The 14,504-nt window shown below is 36.6% G+C and overlaps 1 protein-coding gene across 6 annotated transcripts in view; it reads left to right on the top strand.

Annotated features, from left to right (window-relative positions):
• The window catches only part of PHTF1 (putative homeodomain transcription factor 1), a 62,143-nt gene that overhangs the window by 38,494 nt on the left and 9,145 nt on the right, over window positions 1-14,504 (top strand). For all 6 annotated transcript variants that reach the window (XR_009538835.1, XM_060139308.1, XM_060139309.1 and 3 more), the window contains 3 exons: window positions 288-560; window positions 1,338-1,469; window positions 1,985-2,071. Coding sequence is in view for 5 of the 6 variants with exons in the window: in XM_060139308.1 (XP_059995291.1) it covers window positions 288-560; window positions 1,338-1,469; window positions 1,985-2,071 (492 nt within the window). In the remaining variant the exon portion in view is untranslated. The remainder of the gene's footprint in view (window positions 1-287; window positions 561-1,337; window positions 1,470-1,984; window positions 2,072-14,504) is intronic.

Below are 14,504 nucleotides of genomic sequence, written 5' to 3' on the forward strand. Positions count from 1 at the left end.
TTGAAACACAAGTATGTGTAACTTAAATTTTGTAGTCAGTCTTCACTAGGTAGTATATTTTTTTATTTGTTACAGAGGTCTCTGTGAGCATGATCAGGTAGACTCTACAAATATTCCTTATCTCATTCAAGCCTAAAAGTCATAAATCTGTACATCATTTTTATTTGTATTTCTTTTAGATTTAAAGCAGATTTAGTTTTTAATAATCTAAATAGTATTTGATAAATACTGCTTCACAACTCCATTTAGCTGTGCAGTAATGATGGATATTTTAAATTAATTCCCAGGTTAATGCGTATCAGCAAGGAGTAGGTTATCAGATGCTGGGAAATGTCGTCACCATCGGATTAGCATTTTTCCCTTTTTTACATCGACTGTTCCGAGAGAAGAGCCTTGACCAGCTAAAGTCCATCTCAGCTGAGGAGATCTTGACTCTCTTTTGTGGGGCACCACCTGTTGCACCTATTATTTTCTTGTCTATAATTAATTTTTTTGAACGACTGTGTCTTACTTGGATGTTTTTTTTCATGATGTGTGTGGCGGAGAGAACATACAAACAGGTCGGTAGCCAATTAAGTAAAATTTCTTACCTCTGCTTCTGTATATGGTATTCTGTTGAGTTGCTTTTGTTCCCCTGATTTGTTCTCTCTCCCGAAGTTAAGGTGGGCAATGGAGGCTTGATAAGTGAACTTTTGGTATTTGTGGGTTTAACACTTGTGATACTGATTATTCACAAATGACATGCTGTAATCTGAAATTTTGCTGAGCTTACTTGCAGGTGTAAGTGGCTGAGCCAGTGAGTGAGCCTAGCTGATTGCTTAGCACCTACACCTCAATGTGCCCTTGATGTTTTGTGTATGTAGCATATGTAGTAATTACCAAAGTGAAAATGTTTCTGTGAAAAATGGCCAAGTGAGAAATAAACTTACTGAAATTTGATAAGAGTTTGGGATTGAGGGCTTAATGTATTGGTGATATGTGCAAAAAATGTGGTTTTGAATGGAAATGTAATTTGGGAGTAAGCTAGAATTTTGTATAAACATTTGAGTTTGTGAAGGTGGGGATTCACAAAGGTCTCTAAGGTATATTCCTTGAAAATGTCAAGAGTGTAGCATGTTGTGAAGAAGTATATTACTACATAATGTGCTTTGCAAGCGACAGGTTAATGAGCTATTAACAATGTTTTTTCACTGCCTTAGTGACCACTGATTAGAACTTGATCCTTTTAATATTTTTTATATGCTGGGAATATTGTTTACAATTATGTAAATATACACACAGTGACACATGTGTACATTTCACTTTGTGGTTTTTTTTTTTTTTTTAACCTCCTCTAGAGATTTTTATTTGCAAAACTCTTCAGCCATATTACTTCTGCCAGGAAAGCTAGGAAATATGAAATACCTCATTTCAGACTTAAAAAGGTGGAGAACATTAAGATATGGTTATCACTGCGTTCCTTTCTAAAGGTGAGTTTTAGCTGACTAACCATGGAATATCTGCAATAATACGCAGAAAACATGCTCACTGAAATTTCTGGTGGCAGATACTCAGTAGGCAGGGTAGTTCTATGTACTGGACAGATAATCAGTGGCTGACAGACTTGCTGGACACCAGGTTGGGAGTGATCTATCTGCAGAGCTGGTAGAGCTAAGTAAATAAGACTTTAGAAAGGGAAAAGAAAATTTAAATTCCTAGGGCAGAGTGATAAATTGAATGTCTCATCTTTTTCTGACTTTTGGGGGGAATATTCCAGCTGAAAATATGTTCATGAATCAATCACACCCTTAATTTGAATGGCATGGATCTCAGAGCTTAATTAAAGTCAAATATGTCCAAAATATATTAAACTCCTGCGTCAGAAACGTCTTATAAATGTTCATTTTCACGCCAGTATAGTAAGATCGGGAGTGTGAATGACCTGAGGGCTGTTGCCGTCTCCAGCGGTGACCTAAAACACTAACCTATGCATCTCACTCCACAGAGACGGGGCCCGCAGCGATCAGTGGATGTGGTTGTGTCTTCTGTCTTCCTGCTGACACTTTCCATTGCTTTCATTTGTTGTGCCCAGGTAAGAGTTTCAGATCTATTTCAGTGGAAAATGGAAAATAGAGCTCACTTTCTGTTTTAAATCAGTTCACCGTGTTTAAGTATGTGTGTGTGTGTGTGTGTGTGTGTGTGTGTGTGTATGTGTGTGTGTATGTATAGACAACGGACATTTGTATCTCACAGCTCTGGGAACTGGGGAGTCCAAGGTCAAGGTGCCAGCATGGTTATGTTGAAGTATATATATTTTTAATGTGTCTACATTTCTTTTGCTAGTTTGAATACTTGTTAATTTTTCTAACTTTTTTTTTTTAATTTTTAAAAAAGTTTATTTTATTTTATTTATTTATTTTTGGCTGTGTTGGGTCTTTGTTGCTGCGTGCGGGCTTTCTCTGTTTGTGGCAAGTGGGAGCTACTCTTGGTTGTGGTGCGTGGGCTTCTTATTGCAGTGGCTTCTCTTGTTGCAGAGCATGGGCTCTAGGAGTGTGGGCTTCAGTAGTTGCAGCACGTGGGCTCAGTAGTTGTGGCTTGCAGGCTCTAGAGCGCAGGCTCAGTAGTTGTGGCACACAGGCTTAGTTGCTCCGTGGCATGTGGGATCTTCCTGGACCAAGGATCAGACCCATGTCCCCTGCATCGGCAGGTGGATTCTTAACCAATGCACCACCAGGGAAGTCCTCTTCTAACTTTTGAAGTGAGAATAAAGATAATGTTTAGTCCTTTAAGACTCTAAGATCATGGAAATTTAATTTTAATTGGCAATTTTTGATTGTTAATAAAGCTATATACCATTATGGATACAAAATGGTGGTTTTCCAACTCCATTGTTTCTTCTAATTTTATTAGTTGTCACTCTAAAGTAGACTTTTTCTTTTTTCCCATTTATTCATTCATTCATTTACTACGCTATGGACTCCTGTGTTCTTATTTTTATCCAGTGGATTATAAACTATTACTATGTTTTGATTCCTAAATTGTCCCAGATTTGGCAAGTAGGAGACCCTTAAAGCCCCTTCCTGTGTTCTTTTGACAGGTCCCTGTATCTTTATTTATTTATTTATTTTGGTACTTCTGTGTTTTCTTTATTACAAGAAGTTACAGCCTTATCCTGTACTTTTCCGTTGATTGAATTTTAACTTAATTCTGCTATGGTCAGAAAACATGCTCTGAATGTTTTCAGTCCTTTGGAATATGTAGAATTGCCTTATTATCCAGTATATGCTCAGTTTTATTAAATCTTCCATCAGCACTTTGAAAGAATTTGTATCCCACTGTTTTGGAGAGCAGCGTTCTCTCTATATAAATTAGCCCAAGTTTATTAGTTGTATTGCTGAAACTTCCTGTGTCCCTACTCATCTTTTTGGTTTGCTTATTCTGTCAGCCACTGAGAGAGGTGTGGTCAAGCCTGCTCCGATGGTGGATTTATCTTTTTCTCCTTTTATTTCTGTCAATTTTTGCTTTATTTGTTTTTAAACAGTGTAACTGGGTGCATACAGGTTTAGAATTGTTATCCATCTCCTTGGTGGATAGACTTTTATATCCTTTATAGTTATTTTTTTTCTCAATCCAGGATCAGTTATTACATTTAGCTGTTATGTCTCTTTAATCTTCTTTAATCCTAAACAGTGTCAGGCTTTCTTTACCTTTCATGACCTTATAAAATGTCTCTATTTCTAATGTTTCTTAACTTAAAGTCTACTCTATTTGATATTAATTTAACTACACCATCTGTGTTTTGATTAGTTTTTGTATGCAATATCTTTGTCTACCCTTTTTCATTTATTTTGTCTTTGTATAGTTCTATCTCTTATAATCAGCATATTCTTTTTTGGTTGCTTGTTTCTTTTTTCTTTTTTTTTTTGCTGTTAAACTATCAAAGTGCTTTAATATCTTTAGTGATATCTTTTTTTTCAATGCTGAAAGGTTATTTTATTAATTTATTTTGGTAACAGATCTGTATTTATTACAAAATATATTTTCTTTTTGAGCTTTTCCCCTTTCTCTCTCTCTCTTTTTTATTGAAGTATAGTTGATTAACAATGTTGTGTTAGTTTCAGGTATACAGCAAAGTGATTGAGTTATACACATATATGAATATATATTATTTTCAGATTCTTTTCCCTTATAGGTTACTATAAAATATTGAGTATAGCTCCCTGTGATATATATACCGTATCTTCTTTATCCATTCATCTGTCGATGGACATTTAGGTTGCTTCCATATCTTGACTGTTGTAAATAGTGCTGCAATGAACATTGGGGTGCGTGTATCTTTTTGAATTATAGTTTTGTCTGGATATATGCCCAGAAGTGGGATTGCAGGATCATATGGTAACTATTTTTAGTTTTTTAAAAAACCTCCATACTGTTCTCCATAGTGGCTGTATCAATTTACATTCCCACCAACAGTGCAAGAGGGTTCCCTTTTCTCCACACCCTCTCCAGCATTTATTATTTGTAGACTTTTTCATCATGGTCATTCTGACTGGAGTGAGGTGATACCTCATTGTAGATTTAATTTACATTTCTCTAATAATTAGTGATGTTGACCATCTTTTCATGGGCCTTTTGGCCATCTGTATGTCTTTTTTGGAGAAATGTCTACTTAGATCTTCTGCCCACTTTTTTATTGGGCTGTTTGGTTTATTGTTATTCAGTTGTTTGTATATTTTGGAAATTAATCCCTTGTCAGTCTCATCATTTACAAATATTTTTTCCCATTATGTAGGTTGTCTTTTTGTTTTGTTTAAGGTTTCCTTTGCTGTGCAAAAGCCTTTAAGTTTAATTAGGTCCCATTTGTTTATTTTTGTTTTTATTTCCATTCCTCTAGGAGGTGGGTCAAAAAAGATCTTGCTGTGATTTATGTCAAAGAGTGTTCTGCCCATGTTTTCCTGTAGAAGTTTTATAGTATCCAGTCCTATGTTTAGATCTTTAATCCATTTTGAATTTATTTTTGTATATGATGTTAGAGAAGTGTTCTAATTTCATTCTTTTACATGTAGCTGTCCAGTTTTCCCAGCACCACTTATTGAAGAGGCTGTCTCTTCTCCATTGTATATTCTTGCCTCCTTTATCATAGATTAGGTGACCATAGGTGCATGGGTTTATCTCTCGGCTTTCTATCCTGTTCCACTGATCTATATTTCTGTTTCTGTGCCAGTACCGTACTGTTTTGATGAATGTAGCTTTGTAGTATAATCTGAAGTCAGGGAGCCTGATTCCTCCAGCTTCGTTTTTCTTTCTCAAAATTGCTTTGGCTATTCGGGGTCTTTTGTGTTTCCATACAAATTAAAAATTTTTTTGTTCTAGTTCTGTGAAAAATGCCATTGGTAATTTGATGGGGATTGCACTGATTCTGTAGATTGCCTTGAGTAGTATGATTATATTAACAATATTAATTTTTCTAGCCTAAGAAACCAGTATATATATATATATATATATATATATATATATATCTTTCCATCTGTTTGTGTCTTCTTCAGTTTCTTTCATCAGTGTCTTATAGTTTTTGGAGTACAGGTATTTAGCCCCCTTAGGTAGGTTTATTCCTAGGTATTTTATTCTTTTTGATGCAGTGGTAAATGGGATTGTTTCCTTAATTTCTCTTTCTGATCTTTTGTTGTTAGTGTGTAGAAATGCAACAGATTTCTGTGTATTAATTTTGTATTCTGCAACTTTACCGAATTCATTGATGAGCTCTAGTAGTTTTCTGGTAGTGTCTTCAGGATTTTCTATGTATAGTATCATGTCATCTGCAAACAGTGACACTTTTACTTCTTCCTGTCCAATTTAGATTCCTTTTATATCTTTTTCTTCTCTGAATGCTGTGACTAGGACTTCCTAGACTATATTGAATATAAGAGGTGAGATTGAGCACCCTTGTCTTGTTCCTGATTTTAGAGGAAATGTCTTCAGCTTTTCACTGTTGGGTATGATGTTAGCTGTGGGTTTGTCATATATGGCCTTTATTATGTTGAGGTATGTTCCCTCTATGCCCACTTTCTACAGAGTTTTTAATCACTAGTGCATGTTAAATGTTGTCAAAAGCTTTTTCGGCATCTATTGATCATGTGGTTTTTATTCTTCAAATTGTTAATGTGGTGTATCACACTGATTGATTTGTGGATATTGAAAAATCCTTGCATCCCTGGGATAAATCCCACTTGATCATTTAATGTATTGCTGGATTCAGTTTGCTAGTATTTTGTTGAGGATTTTGCATCTATGTTTATCAATGATATTGGCCTGATTTTCTTTTTTTGTGATACCTTTGTCTGTTCTTGGTATCAGGGTGATGATGGCTTCATAGAATGAGTTTGGAAGTGTTCCTTCCTCTGCAATTTTGGGAATAGTTTCAGAAGTATGGGTATTATCTCCTCTCTAAATGTTTGGTAGAATTTGCTTGTGAAGCTATCTGGTCCTAGACTTTTGTTTTCTGGGAGTTTTAAAATCACAGATTCTATTTCAGTACTTGTGATCAGTCTGTTCATATTTTCTATTTCTTCTGGTTCAGTCTTGGTAGATTGTACCTTTCTAAGAATTTGTCCATTTCTTCTAGGTTGTCCATTTTATTGGTATATAGTTGCTTGGAGTAGTCTCTCATTTCTAATTTATTGATTTGGGCCCTTTTCCTTTTTTTCTTGATGAGTCTGGCTAAAGGTTTATCAATTGTATTTATCTTTTCTAGGAACCAGCTTTTGTTAATAGTTTTATCGATGTTTTCTATTGTTCTCTTAGTCTCTATTTCATTTATTTCTGCTCTGATCTTAATGATTCCTTTACTTCTACTAACTTTGGATTTTGTTTTTTCTTCTTTCTCTAGTTGCTTTAGGTGTAAGGTTAGGTGGTTTATTAGAGATTTTTCTTGTTTCCTAAGGTAAGCTTGTATTGCTGTAAACTTACCTCTTCGAACTGCTTTTGCTGTGTCCCATAGGTTTTGGATCATCATGTTTTCAGTTTCATTTGTCTCTGGCTATTTTTTTTTAATTTCCTCTTTGATTTCTTCAGTGTTGTTTAATAGCATATTATTTAGCCTGCATGTGTTCGTGTTTTTTTCTTGCAGTTGATTTCTAATCTCATAGTGTTGTGGTCAGAAAAGATGCTTGATATAATTTCAGTTTTCTTAAATTTACCAAGGCTTGCTTCGTGGTCCAGCATGTGATGTATCCTGAAGAATGTTCCATGTGCACTTGAAAAGAATGTGCATTCTGCTGCTTTCAGTTGGAATACTGTATAAATATCAATTAAGTCCATTTAGTCTAATGTGTCATTTAAGGACTGGATTTTCTTATTGATCTTCTGTCTGGATGATCTGTCTATTGATACAAGTGGGATGTTAAAATCCCCCATTATTATTGTGTTACTGTCAATTCCTTTTTTTATGTCTGTTAACATTTGCCTAATATATTGAGGTCCTCCTATGTTGGGGACACATGAATTTACAATTGTTACATCTTCTTCTTTGATTGATCCCTTGATCATTATGTAGTGTCCTTCTTTCTCTCTTATAACTGTATTTTAAAGTCTATTTTGTCTGATATAAGTATTGCTACTTCAGCTTTCTTTTCATTTCCATTTGCATGGAATACCTTTTTTTTTAACATTTTTATTGGGGTATACTTGCTTTACAATGGTGTGTTAGTTTCTGCTGTATAACAAAGTGAATCAGCTATACATATACATACATCCCCATATCCCCTCCCTCTTATGTCTCCCCTGACTCTCCCTATCCCACCCCTCTAGGTGGACACAAAGCACCGAGCTGATCTCCCTGTGCTATGTGGCTGCTTCCCACTAGCTCTCTGTTTTATATTTGGTAGTGTATGTATGTCAATGCCACTCTCTCACTTTGTCCCAGCTTACCCTTCCCCCTCCCCATGTCCTCAAGTCCATTCTCTACGTCTAAGTCTTTATTCCTGTCCTGCCCATAAGTTCCTCAGAACCATTTCTTTTTTGATTCCATATATATGTTAGCATACGGTATTTTCTGAATTTCCGACTTACTTCACTCTGTATGACAGTCTCTAGGTCCATCCACCTCACTACAAATAACCCAATTTCTTTTTTTTTTATGGCCGAGTAATATTCCATTGTGTATATGTGCCACATCTTCCTTATCCATTCATCTGTCGATGGACCCTTAGGTGCTTCCATGTCCTGGCTATTGTAAATAGTGCTGCAGTGAACATTGTGGTACATGACTCTTTTTGAATTATGGTTTTCTCAGGGTATATGCCCAGTAGTGGGATTGCTGGGTCGTATGGTAGTTCTATTTTTAGTTTTTTAAGGAACCTCCATACTGTTCTCCATAGTGGCTGCATCAATTTACATTCCCAACAACAGTGCAAGAGGGTTCCCTTTTCTCCACACCCTCTCCAGTATTTATTGTTTGTAGATTTTCTGATGATGCCCATTCTAACTGGTGTGGGGTGATACCTGATTGTAGTTTTGATTTGCATTTCTCTAATGACTAGTGATGTTGAGCATCCTTTCATGTGTCTGTTGGTAATCTGTATACCTTCTTTGGAGAAATGTCTATTTAGGTCTTCTGCCCATTTTTGCATTGGGTTGTTTGTTTTTCTGATATTGAGCTGCATGAGCTGCCTGTATATTTTGGAGATTAATCCTTTGTCAGTTACTTCGTTTCAAATATTTTCTCCCATTCTGAGGGTTGTCCTTTTGTCTTGTTTATGGTTTCCTTTGCTGTGCAAAAGCTTTGAAGTTTCATTAGGTCCCATTTCTTTATTTTTGTTTTTATTTCCATTTCTCTAGGAGGTGGGTCAAAAAGGATCTTGCTGTGATTTATGTCATGGAGTGTTCTGCCTGTGTTTTCCTCTAAGAGTTTTATAGTGTCTGGCCTTACATTTAGGTCTTTAATCCATTTTGAGTTTATTTTCGTGTATGGTGTTAGGGAGTGTTCTAATTTCATTCTTTTACATGTAGCTGTCCAGTTTTCCCAGCACCACTTATTGAAGAGACTGTCTTTTCTCCAAGGTGACCATATGTGCTTGGGTTTATCTCTGAGCTTTCTATCTTGTTCCATCGATCCATATTTCTGTTTTTGTGCCAGTACCATACTGTCTTGATTACTGTAGCTTTGTAGTATAGTCGGAAGTCAGGGAGCCTGATTCCTGCAGCTCCGTTTTTCGTTCTCAAGATTGCTTTGACTCTTCAGGGTCTTTTGTGTTTCCATACAAATTGTGAAATTTTTTGTTCTAGTTCTGTGAAAAGTGCCGTTGGTACTTTGATAGAGATTGCATTGAATCTGTAGATTGCTTTGGGTAGTATAGTCATTTTCACAATGTTGATTCTTCCAATCCAGGAACATGGTATATCTCTCCATCTGTTTGTGTCATCTTTAATTTCTTTCATCAGTGTCTTATAGTTTTCTGCATACAGGTCTTTTGTCTCCTTAGGTAGGTTTATTCCTAGGCATTTTATTCTTTTTGTTGCAATGGTAATTGGGAGTGTTTCCTTAATTTCTCTTTCAGATTTTTTATCATTACTGTATAGGAATGCAAGAGATTTCTGTGCCTTAATTTTGTATCCTGCTACTTTACCAAATTCATTGATTAGCTCTATTGGTTTTCTGGTAACATCTTTAGTATTCTCTATGTATAGTATCGTGTCATCTGCAAACAGTGACAGTTTTACCTCCTCTTTCCGATTTAGATTCCTTTTATTTCTTTTTCTTATTTCTTTTTCCTCTCTGATTGCTGTGGCTAAATCTTCCAAAACTATATTGAATAATAGTGGTGAGTGTGGACAACCTTGTCTTGTTCCTGATCTTAGTGGAAATGGCTTCAGTTTTTCACCGTTGAGAACACCGTTGAGAACAGGTTTGTCATATTTGGCCTTTATTATGTTGAGGTAAGTTCCCTCTATGCCTACTTTCTGGAGGGTTTTTATCATAAATTGGTGTTGAATTTTGTCAAAAGCTTTTTCTGCATCTATTGAGATGATCATATAGTTTTTCTCCTTCAATTTGTTAATACGGTTTATCACATTGATTTCGTATATTGAAGAATCCTTGCATTCCTGGGAATAAACCCTACTTGGTCATGGTGTATGATCCTTTTAATGTGCTGTTGGATTCTGTGTGTAGTATTTTGTTGAGGATTTTTTGCAACTATGTTCATCAGTGATATTGGCCTGTGCTTTTCTTTTTTTGTGGCATCTTTCTCTGGTTTTGGTATCAGGGTGATGGTGGCCTCGTAGAATGAGTCTGGGAGTGTTCCTCCTTCTGGTAGATTTTGGAAGAGTTTGAGAAGGATAGGTGTTAACTCTTCTCTAAATGTTTGATAGAATTCTCCTGTGAAGTCACCTGGTCCTGGGTTTTTGTTTGTTGTAAGACTTTTAATCACAGTTTCAATTTCAGTAGTTGTGATTGGTCTGTTTATATTTTCTATTTCTTCCTGGTTCAGTCTTGGGAGGTTGTGCTTTTCTAAGAATTTGTCCGTTACTTCCAGGTTGTCCATTTTATTGGCATATAGTTGCTTGTAGTAATCTCTCATGATCCTTTGTATTTCTGCAGTGTCAGTTGTTACTTCTCCTTTTTCATTTCTAATTCTATTTATTTGAGTCTTCTCACGTTTTTTCTTTATGAGTCTGGCTAATGGTTTGTCAATTTTGTTTATCGTCTCAAAGAACCATCTTTTAGTTTTATTGATCTTTGCTATTGTTTCTTTCATTTCTTTTTCATTTATTTCTTATCTGATCTTTATGATTTCTTTCCTTCTGCTAACTTTGGGGTTTACTTGTTCTTCTTTCTCTGATTGCTTTAGGTGTAAGGTTAGTCTGTTTATTTGAGATGTTTCTTGTTTCTTGAGGTAGGATTGTATTGCTATAAACTTCCCTCTTAGAACTGCTTTTGCTGCATCCCATAGGTTTTGGGTTGTCATGTTTTTATTGTCATTTGTTTCTAGGTATTTTTTGATTTCCTCTTTGATTTCTTCAGTGATCTCTTGGTTATTTAATAGTGTATTGTTTAGCTTCCATGTGTTTGTACTTTTTACAGATTTTTTTCCTGTTATTGATATCAAGTCTCATAGCATTGTAGTTGGAAAAGATACTTGATATGATTTCAGTTTTCTTAAATTTACGAAGGCTTGATTTGTGACCCAAGATATGATCTCTTCTGGAGAATGTTCCATGAGCACTTGAGAAGAAAGTGTAATCTGCTGTTTTGGGATGGAATGTCCTATAAATATCAATTAAATCCATCTTGTTTAATGTATCATTTAAAGCTTGTGTTCCTTATTTTCATTTTGGATGATCTGTCCACTGGTGAAAGTGGGGTGTTAAAGTCCCCTACTATGATTGTGTTACTGTTGATTTCCCCTTTTATGGCTGTTAGCATTTGAGTTTATGTATTGAGGTGCTCTTATGTTGGGTGCCTAAATATTTACTATTGTTACATCTTCTTCTTGGATTGATCCCTTGATCATTATGTAGTGTCCTTCTCTGTCTCTTGTAATAGTCTTTATTTTAAAGTCTATTTTGTCTGATATGATAATTCCTACTCCAGCTTTCTTTTGATTTCCATTTGCATGGAATATGTTTTTGCATACCCTCACTTTCAGTCTGTATGTGTCTCTAGGTCTGAAGTGGGTCTCTTGTAGACAGCATATGTACGAGTCTTATTTTTGTATCTATTCAGCCAGTCTATGTATTTTGGTTGGAGCATTTAATCCATTTACATTTAAGGTAGTTATCGATATGTATGTTTCTATTACCATTTTCTTAATTGTTTTGGGTTTGTTATTGTAAGTTGTTTTCTTCTCTTGTGTTTTCTGCCTAGAGAAGTTCATTAAGCATTTGTTGTAGAGCTGGTTTGGTGGTGCTGAATTCTCTTAGCTCTTGCTTGTCTGTAAAGGTTTTAATTTCTCCATCAAATCTGAATGAGATCCCTGCTGGGTAGAGTAAACTTGGTTGTAGGTTTTTCCCTTTCATCACTTTAAATATGTCCTGCCACTCCCCTCTGAGCTGCACAGTTTCTGCTGAAAGATCAGCTGTTAACCTTATGGGGATTCCCTTGTATGCTATTTGTTGTCTTTTCCTTGCTGCTTTAAATATTTTTTTCTTTGTATTTAATTTTTAATAGTTTGATTAACATGTGTCTTGGCGTGTTTCTCCTTTGTTTTATCCTGTATGGGACCATCTCTGCTTCTTGGACTTGATTGACTATTTCCTTTCCCATATTATGGAAGTTTTCAACTATAATCTCTTCAGTTAGTTTTTCAATCCCTTTCTTTTTCTCTTCTTCTGGGACCCCTATAATTCAAATGTTGGTGCGTTTAAGATTCTCCCAGATGTCTGTGAGATTGTTCTCAATTCTTTTCATTCTTTTTTCTTTATTCTGTTCTGCAGTAGTTATTTCCACTGTTTTATCCTCCAGGTCACTTATCCATTTTTCTGACTTAGTTACTCTGCTATGGATTACTTCTAGAGAATTTTAACTTTCATTTATTGTGTTGTTCATCATTGTTTGTTTGCTCTTTAGTTCTTCTAGGTCCTTGTTAAACGTTTCTTGCATTTTCTCCATTCTATTTCCATGATTTTGTATCATCTTTATTATCATTACTCTGAATTCTTTTTCAGGTAGACTGCCTATTTCCTCTTCATTTGTTTGGTCTGGTGGGTTTTTATCTTTCTCCTTCATCTGCTGTGTATTTCTCTATCTTCTCATTTTGCTTAACTTACTGTGTTTTGGGTCTCCATTTTGCAGGCTGCAGGTTTGTAGTTCCCGTTGTTTTTGGTGTCTGTCCCCAGTGGCTAAGGTTGGTACAGTGGGTTGTGTAGGCTTCCTGGTGGAGGGGACTGGTTCCTGTGTTCTGGTGGATGAGGTTGGATCTTGTCTTTCTAATGGGCAGGACCACATCCGGTAGTGTGTTTTGGGGTGTCTGTGACCTTATTATGATTTTAGACAGCCTCTGTGCTAATGGGTGGGTTTGTGTTCCTGTCTTGCTAGTTGTTTGGCACAGGGTGTCCAGCACTGTATCTTGCTGGTTGTTGAGTGGAGTTGGGTCTTAGCATTGAGATGGAGATCTCTGGGAGAGCTTTTGCCTTTTGATATTACATGAGGCCCGGAGGTCTCTGGTGGTCCAGTGTCCTTAACTCAGCTCTCCCACCTCAGAGGTTCAGGCCTGACACCCAGTGTTAGACAGAGCACCAAGACCCTGTCAGACACATGGCAAACCTCCTCACTGAGCCCAGGAATTGCTGATCTCTGCCAGGTGACCGAATGTGAGGTGTCCTGATGCCTCTCTTGCCTCAACTCTGAGGCAGAGCACCACTTGGACAAGCATGGGAAGGAACATCACACGGACCAAGCCCTGACGTTTGCTGGGGCCTTCACAGCAGGCCTGGGGCCTGGCGCTGTTGGTTCAGAAGTGGCTCATTTTAATGTGCTCTGACCTAACGTTGCAGCTGGTTTCTAGAAAGGGAACAAAAAATGCTGTGTTTAAAAACAGCAGCCAAGCCCTCCCTTACCCTTGCCTGATCTCTGGGGAGGTAGTTCTAACCTGGAATACATTTTTCCATCCCCTCACTTTCAGTCTGTATGTGCCTCTAGATCTGAAGTGGGTCTCTTGTAGAAAATATATGTACAGGTCTTCTTTTGTATTCATTCAGCCAGTCTGTGTCTTTTGGTGGAGTATTTAATCTGTTTACATTTAAAGCAATTATCGATAACGTATGTTCTTATTGCCATTTTGTTAATTGTTTTGGATTTGTTTTTGTAGGTCATTTTTTTTACCTTTCCTCTTTTGTTCTCTTCTCTTGTGATTTGATGACTATCTTTAGTGTTGTGTTGGGATTCCTTTTCCTTTTTTGTGTGTATATCTATTATGGATTTTTGGTTTGTGGTTACCATGAGTTTTGGTATAGCAGCCTATATATATATACAAGATTGTTTTAAGTTGCTGATCTCTTAATTTCAAATACATTTTATTTATTTATTTTTAACTTTAATTTTTTTTGGCTGTGTTGGTCTTCATTGCTGCACGCGGGCTTTTCTCTAGTTGTGGCGAGCGGGGGCTACTTTTCGTTGTGGTGCATGGGCTTCTCATTGCAGTGGCTTCTCTTGTTGCAGAGCACAGGCCTAGGCATGCGGGCTTCAGTAGCTGTGGCACATGGGCTCAGTAGTTGTGGCTCATGGGTTCTAGAGCACAGGCTCAGTAGTTGTGGTGCACGGGCTTAGTTGCTCTGTGGCATGTGGGATCGTCCCAGACCAGGGCTCGAACCCATGCCCATTGCATTGGCAGGGGGATTCTTAACCACTGTGCCACCAGGGAAGCCGTCAAATGCATTTTAAATATCCTGCGTTTATACTCTCTCTCCTCCTCTCACAATTACTAGTTTTGATGTTATATTTGTATGTGGATGATTTTGTACCTTTACTATATGTTTGCCTTTACTGGTGAGCTTTTCATTTCATACTTTTCTTATTTTTAGTTGTGGTC

This window comes from Lagenorhynchus albirostris, chromosome 2 (assembly GCF_949774975.1).
Source record: "Lagenorhynchus albirostris chromosome 2, mLagAlb1.1, whole genome shotgun sequence".
In the NCBI taxonomy this organism is placed as follows: Eukaryota; Metazoa; Chordata; class Mammalia; order Artiodactyla; family Delphinidae; genus Lagenorhynchus; species Lagenorhynchus albirostris.